This window comes from Danio aesculapii, chromosome 22 (assembly GCF_903798145.1).
Source record: "Danio aesculapii chromosome 22, fDanAes4.1, whole genome shotgun sequence".
Lineage (NCBI taxonomy): Eukaryota > Metazoa > Chordata > Actinopteri > Cypriniformes > Danionidae > Danio > Danio aesculapii.
Window position 1 is genome coordinate 32,384,180 of NC_079456.1, and position 15,046 is coordinate 32,399,225.

General features: G+C 33.7%; 1 protein-coding gene across 2 annotated transcripts in view; it reads right to left on the reverse strand.

Annotated features, from left to right (window-relative positions):
* Positions 1-15,046, reverse strand: part of senp7b (SUMO specific peptidase 7b) — a 61,264-nt gene that overhangs the window by 4,318 nt on the left and 41,900 nt on the right. For both annotated transcript variants that reach the window (XM_056448137.1, XM_056448136.1), the window contains exons 13-20: positions 13,298-13,389; positions 10,868-10,984; positions 7,605-7,724; positions 7,354-7,446; positions 4,407-4,543; positions 2,625-2,689; positions 1,930-1,973; positions 1,768-1,836 (exon numbers count right to left, since the gene is read on the reverse strand). In XM_056448137.1, the coding sequence (XP_056304112.1) occupies positions 1,768-1,836; positions 1,930-1,973; positions 2,625-2,689; positions 4,407-4,543; positions 7,354-7,446; positions 7,605-7,724; positions 10,868-10,984; positions 13,298-13,389 (737 nt within the window). The remainder of the gene's footprint in view (positions 1-1,767; positions 1,837-1,929; positions 1,974-2,624; positions 2,690-4,406; positions 4,544-7,353; positions 7,447-7,604; positions 7,725-10,867; positions 10,985-13,297; positions 13,390-15,046) is intronic.

Genomic DNA, 15,046 nt, shown 5'->3' on the forward strand with positions numbered 1-15,046 from the left:
TGTGAGGGGTGTACTTATATATGCTGAGTGCTGTATACATTTACAATAGTTTAATACATTTGAATCCCTCTTCAAATCAGTTTTCAAACAAGTCACATATTGTTAGATTTATTATTTAACTATTAAATATACATTTAATGTTTTGTAAATTAATTCATACAAGTATCACAATATATAAAAATACATCATTTTGTAAAATACTATAGATATCTATAATTATTGATATATACTTAACCAATATTTATTACAAATTACAGAAAAATAAAAGTTTATATTATAATATACATTTCTATTGTTTTAATGTAATACATTTAAATTACTATTTAATACTAAGTGTATACTATATATTATGCATTATTTAAATACATTTAATATACTATAGTATTATACTATTTATTTAATTGTGAAATGACGGCATATTAAATGTAAAAATGTATATTATTTGTTTTACTTGAACCTGAATTATTACAATTTATAATTCCAAATGATATTTAATAATGCATATGGCTTATTCGAATGTTTTATTGGAATCTGAATTAGTACAATTTATTTACATTTACATTTAGTCATTTAGCAGGCGCTTTTATCCAAAGCGACTTACAAATGAGGACAAGGAAGCAATTTACACAACTATAAGAGCAGCAGTGAACAAGTGCTATAGGCAAGTTTCAGGTGTGTAAAGTCTAAGAAGCAAAGCATTAAAGTAGTAGTAAAGTAGTAAAACTTTATTGTCCTTGACAGGAAATTTGTTATGGGCATCGCCATATTGCTGCAGACGTTCACTAAAAACAAGCAATAAAAACAATACAAAATACAACAGTTACAAAATGTATAATGCTAATTAAGATAGAGTCTTATTAAATAAACCCACTGATACAGGTACAAAGGATTTCTTATAACGGTTTAACCTACACTTTGGGACTCTATATCTTCTACCAGAGGGAAAGCAGTTCGTAATGTGGAAACAAAAAAATGAGTTGGATCGTTTCCAATCCTTTCCACCTGATTGAGGACACAATTCTCATATAAAACTCGAGGATTAAAATATTCATTGTGCCCAACAATTTTCCATGCTGTCTTTAAGAGATGCATCAATTTAGATTTACACTGAACAGATAGGTTGCCAAACCACACTGTGATACCATACCTGACAATGCTTTCAAGAACTGCTTTATAAAACAACATCATGAGATTCTTGTTAACTCCAAAAGGACGCAACCTCCGCAAAATACAATCTCTGGTGTAAACGAGAACAAACCCACTCAATGTGTTTTCCATGTGAAAGAACTGTCGATGTAAATTAGTAAAGTAATTTAATTGTGATCTGAGAGCGTATTTCACATAATAATGTATATAATTTATTTGAATCTGTTTTATTTTTCAGAATTATTTGAATTTATTTATTTCGAATTGTTATTTTTATTAAATATAATAATATTAAATCATAATAATAAAACATATTACATTTTGTAACTTAAATTTTCGGTTTCCTTGAATTGTAAAATGTTAATATTTGTTTTATTCTCTTTTATGCTTATCAAAACCTAATAAATATATCATCATTTATTTGTTTTTTTTCTTTCGAAAAATGACAATTGGTCTAAATAACACATGCTTTCATTTGTTGTTACTGAAATATAAAGGTTATTTTATCAAATGTACTTGGACTGCATTAATCTGCTGCTCAACTGTTGTAAGAGAGCTCTAAATATGAGACGTTAATATTGCAGATGAAGGAAAGAAATGTTTACTCCTCCATTGACTCACTCTCGTAACAGTGTGTATGTGCGCTGATGGTAGGACAGTTTTAGGGAGTCCATGATCAGAATGCAGGGCCTGAGGATCAAACAAACACACAGAGGATCAGGAAACAACACCACCTTCATTAGCCTGCTAACACAAACCTGCGACAAAGCTTTTTTATTTTACCTCCTGCAGATGGTCTCTTTTGTGCAGCTGTGTACGGTGCAATCCTTAATAATGCACAAATAGATTATTTCATTTACATTATATACAGCTGAAGTTTGAATTATTAGCCCCCGTTTTTTCCCCCGAATTTTTTCAACACATTTCTAAACCTAATAGTTTTAATAACTCATCTCTAATAACTGATTATTTTATCTTTGCCATGATGACAGCACATAATATTTGACTAGATATTTTTCAAGACACTTCTATACAGCTTAAAGTGACATTTAAAGGCTGAACTAGTTTAATTAGGTTAACTAGGCAGGTTAGGGTAATTAGGCAAACTATTGCATAACGATGGTTTGTTCTATAGGCGAAAAAATATATATATCTTAAAGAGGTTAATAATTTTGACCTTAAAATGGTTGAAAAAAATTTAAAACTGATTTTATTCTTCCCAAAATAAAATAAATAAGACTTTCTCCAGAAGAAAAAATATTATCAGACATACTGTGAAAACTTCTTTGCTCTTTTAAACATCATTTGGGAAATAAATTTGGGAAAAGAAATTAGGGGGGCTAAAAAGTTTGACTTCAACTGTATTACTGTAAAAAAACCTCAAGCTAAAGATTAATACTAGCTGATACATTTACGCAAAGGTTATGTGATAATATTTGTATATAACAGTATTTATAACTTGTGTATAGTGTAATTACCGGTAGGTTGTGGGATCTCGACTCACTGAGTTTCGATAAGTTTCCTTTCGGTTGCTGTGAACTTTCTGGAAATGCAGAAAACAGAGAATATTCTTCAGATTAATATTCTGCCTCATAATTCTGTTATTTTTTTTCCACCAATACAAAGTAATTAGATTGCTTTTATGATAAAAAAGATATCTTTTTAAGCAAGAATTGTCAAATATGTAAATATAAACCTAACATGAAAAAGTAGCTTAAATAATTCATTGAAAAAATAACATCACAACCATCAAAGTTCAAATATTTAAATATATTTTTTTAGAAGAAAAACAAAAGAAAAAAGAAGTTTTCATTTACTACATGACCAAAATTTGTTTTAAATGTGCTCATTTTTAAATGACAGCAAATATATTTTAGCATAATATGCAACTGGGTTAAAATAATCCTGGACATGCTTTACACTCGTCTGATGCTGGTCTTTTTAACTGCTCAGTCAGCACGGCTAAAATCTATGGGAGATTCTCTTCAATGGTACCAAAATTGTGAAACTCTTTACCCTCTGATATTTGCAATGCAGAATCCCTGAGTATCATCTTTTAAAACATCCTTTTTTAGGGTAGCTTTTATTTAATATTATTTGATTTAGTTAATTTTTAGATCGATTACTATTATTTATTAGTTTATGTGTTTGAATATTCATTTTTTTGCATTCATCCTTGTGTCTTTTACTGCTGCACATTTTATGTCTGGAGATGCTATTTTTAAAGAAGCTTAATAAAAGGAAAAAATGTAAGAAAATAATAATATTTTTAATTACTACATGACCAAAATTTTAAAGTGCTAGTTTCTAAATGACAGCAAAATATTTTAACCATAATATGCAACTGTGTTAAAATAAAACATGTAAAATATTAAATAACTATTAAATCAAAATAATACAATAAATGAAACAAAACTAATGATATTTTAAAATGAACTAAAAACATATAATTAATCAAACAAAACATAAAAGTAAAACCACAATTATTTAAATTCATACATTAAAAGAAAGAAAGAAACCTTGTGTCATTGTTGCCAGATTGGGCGGTTTTGAATTTGTGCGGATAAAGGCAGGTTGACATTTGGGTGGTTTTGAATTTGGGTGGTTTTGAAACGTAAGTTTTATATGCAACTTATTCAACAAAACATAACTGTGTGCTCCTACTCCATTCATTTAGAGTGAGTGACCAGTGCATAGCACAAACCGCGTGGACCCACTCGTAAGAGCAGGTGAAGGAAAGTTGTATCAAAATCTGACTCCCCGGACAAATCTGACTTCCCTTCGTGTGCATGCACATCTAGCAGCAGCTGCAGTTAAACTCACAGCGGTTTGTCATGACACTTTTATTGATAATTTTTTTTTCCACAATTGACAGCAAGAACAAACATAGAAGCGTTGTCTGATTGACAAGCAGCACCTAATTATGTTCAAAAGAAGTTAAAACGGCAAATAGGATGATTTTACACCCAATTTCGAAAGTAAAACATACTCAACCATTAAGTGCAGTCTGTGGGTGAGAGGGGGTAATGTTTCGATGACACCTGGTTATGCTATGGTTCTGTGACTGCTGGTGTTGGTTGCTGCATGATTACAAATTACGACTCATTTTGATTTAAATAAATTAAAATTAAATATGAATCTAATATTTTGGGCGATTTCGTGCATTTTGGTGGGTTTTGGACAGCTTTTGGGCTGGAAAAAGTCAGCTACAGTACATCTGGCAACACTGCCTTGTGCATTTGTTTGTGTTTGTGTGATACCTCTCTGAGATTCCCCAGAGGGTCTCTCTTTGGTGGTCTGGCTCCCATCCTGGGACACTGAGCTTTTGTGTTTCCACTCTACAATCTGAGGCCTTTCCAGAGCAGGAAAACAGATCAGCACCAGGTACCAGTGAGCCCTGAAACACAAACAGAGCAGAAAACACAGATAAAAGAGGAAGTGGAAGTCAGTGATCTGTGATGAAGCCTAGTTTACACTGCCAAACACATCCTGAAGCAGAAAGACTGAATAATGATGCTTTTGGATGATTTTTCCTATATACTCTAAACATGATGTATGTGGATTTGCTTTAAAGTGGATAAAAGGCATGTTTGGTTTAAAACTAAATATAACAAACGTGAATGTTTTCTACGGTTTCTGAAATAAATAAATAAATAAACGTAAGATGTAATCTTTCCTACATGTAATATTACTAAACAAAGAATGGGGGTGGAACACCGAAAGTATAGCAAAACAAAATGAACTAAAAAAAGTTTTTAATGTGTATTGACCTTCTACTGCAAAAAAAGAGAGAGAATAAAGAGTAAATAAAAATTCAAATCACAGGCAAATGGCAAGACAAGAGCGACCGACCTTAAAATAATTGGATGGATGCGACAATTGACACTTAAACAACTGTAAAAAAAAAATCACTTATTGTATGACTGTTGCTCCAATGAATGTAAACAATTATAATACAATTAAAAAAATAATAATAATTTAAATATATAAAATAAATAATTAAGTAAAATAAATCATTAAAATAAAATCTGTTTTTTAAATTGATGTAAACACAATATTAATGTATTTTCTCTGAAATGGCTTGTTTTTAATTTAAATCTTGTTTGGTTTTAATCTAAAACTTAAAGATTAAAAATCTAATCTTTATTTTGTTTTTGTTTTATAAAAAATTTGTATTTATTTCTTTTCATTTCATTTGAGCAAAGTTCAGGGTCATCCTAAAATTCTGCGAAATTGCTGCTGATTACCATGCATATCGACTACATCACGCTGTCCTAGAACAAGTTCTGCTAAAAATCTAATCTGGTGAATCATCTGTGCCCTGTTGTCCCGTGCGAGTGTGTTCATGTTCATGTTGCGGTGTGCGTAACACTGGGCCAATTTGTTTTTATGAGCACATGGAGTACGAGAGCTGCTTTCACTGCTCCCCTGTTTCGCAGTTTGATGCTAAAGAGTCATTTGACCTTGTTGAAGAGATTTATCGTCAGATGTCAAACATCTACATGGAGCTTCCTCACGCGTCACTAAAACACAAGAACAGTCTGTAAAGTCAACTTCATAAGTCGTAACTGTTTACTGTTGCTTAAAGTACACAAAGTTAGTCGGTTTGATTGGCCATGTGTGCTTTTTTTCATGTTGAAAGCTTGCCACCTATTTTAATACTGAATATAAATATACAAACATAAATTACTTTGAGGAAAAAAAATATTAAAAGTATAAAAGAACATAAATAAAGAACCTCTCAGTCATGAAAAAGGAGCAATACTGCAAAATTCTCAACAACAACAACAACAACAACATCAGGCAGTCTGCAGAGAAACTTGACCTTTGGCACCAGTGAACATTTGAGCACAACAGTGACCCAAAACACACAGACAAAGTGATCAAGAAATGATTATCAGACAAAAACATAGACGTTTTTCAGTGGCCCAGCCAGAGTCCTGACTTAAATCCAATTGAGAATCTGTGGAGGGAGCTAAAGATCAGGGTGATGACAAGGAGACCCTCCAACTTGAAAGAGTTGGAGCTCATTGCTACAGATGAATGAGCAAAAACACAAGTGCAGACAGGCAAAAAGCTAGTCAGCAATTATAGGAAGCGTTTGATTGCTGTAATAGCCAATAAAGGCCTTTTCTATTGATTTTTGAGAAGGGTATGAATAATTTTGGACATGCCACTTTTTGTTCAAATGTAAATAACAGCTGAGAAATATCTTTTTCACAATTTACATCTTGTACATTGTTTTATCATCTTTTGGGAGAACCCTTTGTCATTTCCACTCAACAACCACAACAAAAACACTTGCTGGTTGAATAGAAGTTTAAGTAAGAATTTGCCTGGGGTAAATGAATAATTTCAAGTTCAACGTTGTAAATTTCAAGCTTATATATAATACATGGTTTGTATCTCAAACAAAAAAGTTCATTCATTTATTCATTTTCCTTCGACTTCTTGATTTATCATAGGTGGCTACAGCAGAATGAACCACCAACTACTCTGCCATATGCTTTACGCAGTGGATGCCCTTCCAGCCACAACCCAAACAAAAAAAGTTATTTACACTATTTCTGGTATCTTGTATACTTGTCTACTATAAGTGTTTTTTATTCAGTCTAATGAAAAGAAAGCCTCCAAAATACATTTTATAATTATTCTTTATAACCTTTAATCAATTTGTGTCAATACATTTTTAATAATAGTTCTTATTTTTAATTGGCAATTTTCTTAAAATGTGTTCTCCAGTCAGTCATCAAGAAGTGCATGATCTAAGCTCTGCATTTTAAGAAATATGCTCAAAACTACAAGTAATTTATTCATAACTGCAAGCTATAAACTCTGTATGTATTCATAATTGAGAGAAATAATGTAAGAATTATGCTAAACTCAGACGTCCAAGGAATAAATTCAGAATGGGGAAAAAAGATTGTAAAGCTGCAATCACTAAAAAATAAAAGTTGTAATTCTTGGAAAATAAGGTCTGAACTGCAAGACATAAACCAAGCATTGCTAGCAATAAAGCTAACATTGTGAGATAATTTTTTATATCTCGCAATTAAGACTTTTTTTCTAAATTGTAAGATTAAAAAATGGTGGCAGTAACAAGCTTCTATTGTAGTAAACGTAATAAAAAAATCTTAAGTATTTTTTTACCCAATCTTTGGTCTAAATCGTATATTTGTGCGATTTAAATATAAATTCCTCACTTACTCATGATTAACGGGTATAAAAAGGTAGTCTTTGCTAAAAATGTCCACATGTCGTGTCCACGTTCTCACTCTCTGATGTCGTCTGTATGCAGACCTGCAGGAAAACATCATACACTCATTCATAAAAGCTTCAAATCGGCAACAAAATTCACTAAAAAGTAAAAAAAAGTAAAAAATATACTACAAAAATAAAAATATTTTGGTGTTACTGTCTCTTTAATTCCCTAAGTGTGATTTTAAATTATTTCTTACGTGCTTCCAGCCTCTTCCGGGCCGCTGGTGTCTTTTCGAGTAAGTTGTTTGTAAAAGAAGCTGCTGAAGATATGAGATCTTTCTGCAATACCTTTATCGGCTCTTTCCAACAGAAGATACCTGAAAGAGAATTCAGTATTAGAGTAGATGCTTGTTAAAGATGCTTGTTAACAGATTCTGGATCCAAACAAGGACAACAAATGGTAGTAATATACTTTCATAGCGTGCTTTAACATTTCTGAACATCATGGTCATATAATGTTTATATTCATGCTGAATACTAGTTGCTCAGACAATCATTTAACTTAATAAATGGTTAAGATACTGATGTCTGAGAAAGTTATGTACGGATTCATTGTGAGCCAGTAAATCGATTCAAATATGTGACGATTCAAATCATTTGTGATGTTAAACGAATTGCAATGCATGTTTTGAACAGCTGAACAAAAGTACTTTTTCCATCAAATCTCAGTTTGTGCTAGAAAATGTTGATATATGCTGATGTTTCTTACAACAATAATAATAATAATAGGCAAGGGAAACTTTATTTATTTAAGGCACAAATTTACACAACCGTACACTGAAAAAACTATTCAAAGATGATTTCTTGGATTTACTCAATTTTTTTACGTTAAGTGGTTGTAAACAATTTATTTGGGCTGAATTTAAACAAACAAATTAAGTTGAACATTATTACATTTAATTTGTTTGTTTAAATTCAACACAAATAAATAGTTTGCAACAGTTTTGCATGTAACCCTTTTTTCAGTGTAGTTGATCCAAAGTGCTTTACACTTATTATTTATTTATTAATAATAATAATAATAATAAAATGCATAAACAAATTTACTTACATAATTTCAAGTTAAGAAAAGTAGAAAAGTTTAAGTTTTAATAAAATATATTTATTATATATGCATTATTCTTATTATTATTAGTTAGTTATTTAATTGGTTAGTTTTGTTTTTTAACCAAATATATTTTTATTTTACAAATGAAATGTGCTGCGTTTGAGAAATTATAATAAAAGGGCACTTGTTCGTTTCTAAATTTATTATGTAAGAAAAAAAAAATATTTTGTGAGATTAGCATCATGAATTGTATCAAACAGTGAGTTAAGTCAATCAATTCCTCCCTAAAAGATCTTGTTTTAGGGGCCATTCACATATCGCATCTAAACCTCATGGAAAACGACAATTCTTTCACCAATTTTAACTCATTTCTGGGGTTGCGCATTTCTGTGGCGTCTGTCATTGCTAAGCAACCATCATCCGCACTCTCTGAGGAACTACCAATGAAAAACATTCGCTGCAGCTCTGATGCATGATTTATTTATGGGGCTCTATGCTTGTCAGAGGAAATTAGCTCACCAAGATTACTAAAATGTGTACAATCCATACAAAAGGCTATATTTTTACGATTTAGGCGCAAAGTCTAAAGCGCATGGCGCAAAAGCATTAAAGGTGTGTCTGAATCCACTTTTGTTATTTTAAGGATGGAAAAATACGCTCTGCGCCCTGGCCCTTGGTCTAACTCATGGCTCATTCTCTTTTAGAGTCAGTTATGGTGCGCCATATCGCATTTTCTATTTACATGGCAGATTTTGTAAGTGGAAAAACTGAACACTTCACTAGCGAGAAAACAGTTTAACAGATCATCTGTAGCATGAGGATATAGAACAATCCTACCCCATTTGGCCTCTTTACTTTCTCTTTACTTTACTTTTACTTTTTACTCCTTTACTTTCATGGATAAGAAAACGGTGGAAACTCCCTCATGTTTCAATCCAACTCAATTCATGTTTATTTATATAGCACTTTTACAATGTAGATTGTGTCAAAGCAGCTTAACATAGACTGAAGACATCCATTAGCCCATTTAATTTTGTTTGTTAAGCACAAAGATTTGTTTCAAAACAATATCTAAATTCAGTTCTAATTTCCAGCAAATGAATAAATGAACAATAATAATGAAGTGTGGTAATCTGAGTTATATAGTGACGCATATAGTGGCACATACGTCTCTAAAACCCAACAGGTGGACAAATCTAAACTTGTTTTTATTGAAACAAATATAAATATGCATATAATAAACAATACTGCTAATAATAACATTATACAAATGCAAATTGGCATGAATAAACTAAAAAAAGTCCCAGAGGTGAAGGAGGCATGGAGGCATTGGTTTTTATATTTATGTAGAAAATAATCATTTTTTTCATATGTAAAGATATTTGTGTGTTGCTGTACATCTGTGTCTATTAAGCAATGTGTAAGCATTTGGACTCACATAGGCGCACAACTAACGTGCTCTGTGCGGGGCTTTAGACCAGATTTTTGTTAGTCATCTATTTCAGTTCCTCAAAATAGCAACACGTAAACAATACACCTTGACACACCTCCTTTCTAGACCGGTACACCAATGAGTCTACAAAGTGGTGCAAATAGATTTGCTATTTAAACAGTGTGGCACAAACAGTGAAAATGAGGGTTGCACCGGTCTAAAAATAGCAACAAATTGCACTATACACATCTTGTGCCGGGTGTTTGATTGGTTGGTTCTAGTGGCGAGATGTTTCAACTGCATCTAGAAAAAGTGAATTGCAGCATGTGCACATAACTCCCTATTTGCGTACAAGCCACGTGGCTGAATGTAAAATAAAGTTAAATGAGCAAAAAATGTAAATTAGTGATAAATTTGCGTAAATTTGCTGCTATCAACAAATATCTGCCAATAAATCAGGTCGACCAATGAAGTAAATGGCCCATTATTGTGTGAAATAACCAGTTATGGAATGTTTCGGTCAGCTGTTGTCCGTTTGGTGTGTGCACACTAAGGCCACATCACGGTCAGTTTTTGTCAATTCTAGTTCTTTGATACCAAGGCTTTAAAGAGTTTAATTTCTATTTTATATGTTTTGAGATTTTAAGGGATTTTAATATTTAGTAATTTTAGTTTTTTTTGGTATTGAGCCAAGTTATAAAATTTCCTTACCAATTAATTAAATTACTTTTCAGACGTAGTAATTAGAAAATTACACTAAATCATTAAGTTTTAACTTGTAATTATGTAATTAGTAATGTTTTTAACTTACCCAACATTGGATATGCCTATACAATGTCATAAACAACTACTGAGAGAGTTTTTTCAATCCAAACGAGTAGAGGCTTGGACCCGAAACAGCATTACACACGTCACAACTTCAGAAGTGGATGGGAAAATATTGACTCATTTCCCAAGCCCAAAAATACCAGCAGACTCACTTGAGGTAAAAATCGATGATGACGTCGTTAAGAAACTCTCCATCTTTGAGGCACTCCAGGTCCTCGGTTGTCACCGTAATTCCGCCTTTGGAGGGTGGAGGCGGGTACTGGATCAGCCTGGTGGAACATTTTCGAACAAGCTGCTCATAGAAAGTGTAACTCCAGCTTCCAAAAATACAATCCTCTTCGCTAATTGTGACATATCAATATTGACTTACAAATTAAATCTAAATTTCACTGCCTGCATGGAAACTTGACGGAAAGTTAGTGGGATGGAAACCTCTCAAAAGGGCCAGAGAACGTCAACGTTTGGGTTCCAACTGCTGAGTTTATGACTTAATCATTGCTTTCACATGAGAAATGAAAGGTGAAATGTGTCATTTTTACACCTCAAGTGGCATCAAACAGAACTGCAAAAAAAAAGACCATTTTCAGTCAAACCGAAAATGTCTGAGGTGGTTTTAAACAGTTGAAATGTTAGGGATGCTTAACTATATGTTTTGGAAGGGTGGAGAACCTGACAGACAAACATTTTTTTAAAGATTGAAGTGGTTCAAATAGGAAGCAGTTTAGGCTTTAAAGTCATTTTAAAAGCTCAAAATGTAAAGCTTTAAAGATTCTCAGACAGACTTGTTTATGATTGCTAGGATGCTCTATGTGGTTGCAAAAGCATGGTCAGGCATTTAAGATGGTATTCTGGATGGCTGCAATGTTTTAGCATTGCTAAAATATTGTCAGCATGTTTTGACATGCCCTTTGGTATTTTTTAGATGTACTAGTATCAATCTAGTGTATATTAATATAAATAGTGTTGCCTCTTTGCCTATGTTTTTTTATTTATTATTGATATACAAATGTACAAACTCAATGTATCGATGTAACCCTAGTGTTCAAACGTTTTTTATTATGGATTTTCATGATGAACAAAATGTGTAATGGAGCATTCACCATTACTTGATGAAGTGTCAAGAGCAAATTATTTCCATGTTAATCAATGCAAAGACGCAAATAGACATCCTGTGGTGTGATTCGCACAAACAAGGTGGCGCAAAATAACGTGATTCGTGTAAATTGAGCATTATGCGCATTTGCTGGGTTTAACCTGAAATCGCACCATTTGCTCGAGTTGGAAAATCTGATCTTTAATCAATCAGGAGCTTGCTCTTGTAGGGGTGAGATTATAACATAGCGCCTGCAGTTGGTGTCCTGAGGGGAAATCCTCTTGTCTACACCAGGCAACAGCTCATCAAATTCAGTCGGAAGCACGCCTGAAAGCTTCCATCCTCCAGGTACAGTTTTTGGAAGAGTCTATAAACTTTTAGAGCTGGGTGCACCTCTGAAAATATCTGCTGAACAAATCTATGCTGTTTTTCAGCCTTCCTAAAGCACATAAATACAGTTACTTCCTCAATAAAAATCTATGTAGCAATGAAACTAGTCACCGGGCAGACAGAAGCCCTGTCCATGAGATGAATCCATGTCTGTTGTGAAGTGAATTTTATGCGCAAATGATGCAAGTAAATTCAAAATGTTCACGCGTCTATTTATGCATAAATTTCGCAATTTATTTGCGTATGCATCAGACTCATGGGTTCCTCATAGGTGTCAGTAGCTATGTTTTCATCCACCCATTTTTATGCACATTTTGGATGTACGGATAAAAAACCGGTTGATGGAAATCTCAAGATGGCCATAAGTTAAAGAAAATGCGCATACAAAACATATGCGCATAACTGAGTATAATAAACTTTTTATTCGTTAAGAAAAGATGCGCATAAACTACGATGGAAACACTTTTACTGAACAAATTCCAATATGTGCATAAAAAAGGTCATGTGATTTTGTTATGAGATCATGTGATGATAAAAATGTGTGTAAATGGATGAACCAGCAGGCTAAGCACATTGTAAAACATCTGAAATGTTGTTTTGGTCACTCCTTAACCGTTTCAGTATTAGTGTTATTATATTATTAATGACCTCTAGAATCAAGAGCATCTGTGCTTCGTGTCTCATGCCTTCAAATGCCACCACGTGTTCACTGCAAGTCAGGATTGCCTTCTGAGGCGCAAGTAATTTATTAAATGAAGAAAAAATTCACGTAGCTTCTCTTATCACAGCAAATTCCGTTTTTACTGTTGATATTTGGCGGTAGTTAATCAGGAAGTGACGATTTTGTTCGATTTGACTCGTTGGATGAAAACGCTGCTTCATTCGCACGTCTTTTATGCGATAATACATTTTTGTGCATAAAGTTAATTCGCATTTTTGGATGGAAACATAGCAATTTTCTGCACTACTCCCAATGAAAATATCTATTGGTTTTTTGTTGAGGGTACCAGGATGATGTCAACTTCTGGATTTGCCTATATAAATAAGTATGGTATCATGATTTTGGGGGGTCTTAGGCATTAAATGTTAAATCTCATACCTGCGTGGTAAACTCTGTGGTTTGCTGTGGCTCCGTAGGGGTCTGCGAGCAGTTGGCTCTTTGAGCCAGCTGTTGGTCCCACTTGCGTTCTCCTGTTGAGAAAAAAAAGGTCATATCAGATTTAAAACCTGACCACTTGTAGGTAAAGAATGACTAGGCCCACACGTAATCTGCGTGCTCAGAAATCTGCAGATTTCTGCAGATTTTTAGTCCATCATTGAGTCTATTTATTAACTTGTGTAAATGTGTACAAATTTATATTTATCCAGTTTTTAAATCAATTTGACTGATATTATTAACTAATATGAAAATGTTCATATGATTTATTTACAATGCAGTTTGTAAAGTAATATTTTCTGTCTTTTAGTAGATATATCATATGAGAGACTTGCTTTGTTGACCAAATGCGAGGATCTAATTGGAGTTGCATTGTAAACATTAAATAAAAGTGAAAAAGGTATCATTTTTTATTTCATATATTAAGTTTTTAGTTATGATACTCCCAAAATAATTCCACAAAAATCTGCAGATTTGTTACAAAATTTTTCGCAGAAATGGCAAAAAATGTCCGCAGATTCAGTCTGGCCCTAAGCATGACATCCTATGGTTATGGTTTTCATTCAAGCATGCAAATTGCATTGAATTTTCTGTAACGAGGATTGTAAATGTGTATGGGGAAAATTTAAAGAGAGCAAACATGATGGACTCAAAGTGCACTGTGGACTTGAGAGTGATTATGGGTTCAGAAAAGGGAAAATGAAAAAAGTGGTGGATAGACGGCTCCATCTCTGTTGAGCGCTGAGCCAGCTCGTAAAACGCAAGAAGAGAAAAGAAAGGAGAACGCGTCTGAGGTGGCCTACTTCCATCACTGCCAGCTGGCACCGCTGAAACCGAAAAAATAAGAGAAGTGTCACACCCCAGAAACCCTGACGCCCACACGCAGATGTTGCCCCAAGAAAGACCCACTTACGTACTAAAGTTGTAGTACCCCCAAAATGCAACAGCAAAGAGCCGCCACCCACGTCATAAAGACTCTGGAGAGAGTGACACAATGGCCACTTCCACAGAAAGAGGGAACTGCTCCGCTACTATTCCTAAAAGCAGCCAATTTTCCTTCTCTGTCTCATATCTACGCAGCAACAGAGTCTCCATGGACCATGGCTAACCTCACTGCTGCTCTTATATTGGGCCGTATAATAACTCTGGTGCCTCTATCACGCCTGCACTCAAGTTTCTGCCAATATCTGGCCAACCCATTGAATGCTATATATGTGGCATTGAGCGAGGGATGAATGAAAGATCTGATGTATGGGTGGACCGAAAAATGAATGCACAGAGTGATAGATGGATAGACAAATGAAGGCTGTAGGAAGGGTAAAGAGATTGATGGACATGCAGATAAAGGAAGGGTGAGGGAAAAATCAGATGGCTGGTTGGAAAATGAATGCATAGTGATAAATGGATCGATGGACAGACGGAAAGGGGATGGACAGATGGATGGATGGACAAATAGATTAATTGCTGGATGAATTAATGGCCAATGAAACTAATGGGTGGAGAGATGGCAGAAAAAAAAATGGTGAATGAAAGACTGGATGGATGGTTGAATTATAAATGCAGAGTCATACTGTGTTGTACTGTAGCTAGATGGACAGATGAATGGATGGAAAGGGGATGAATGAATGGACAGATAGATGGATGGGCTAACAGACTAAGTGTTGGATTAATGAATGGACAAAGAGATGAATG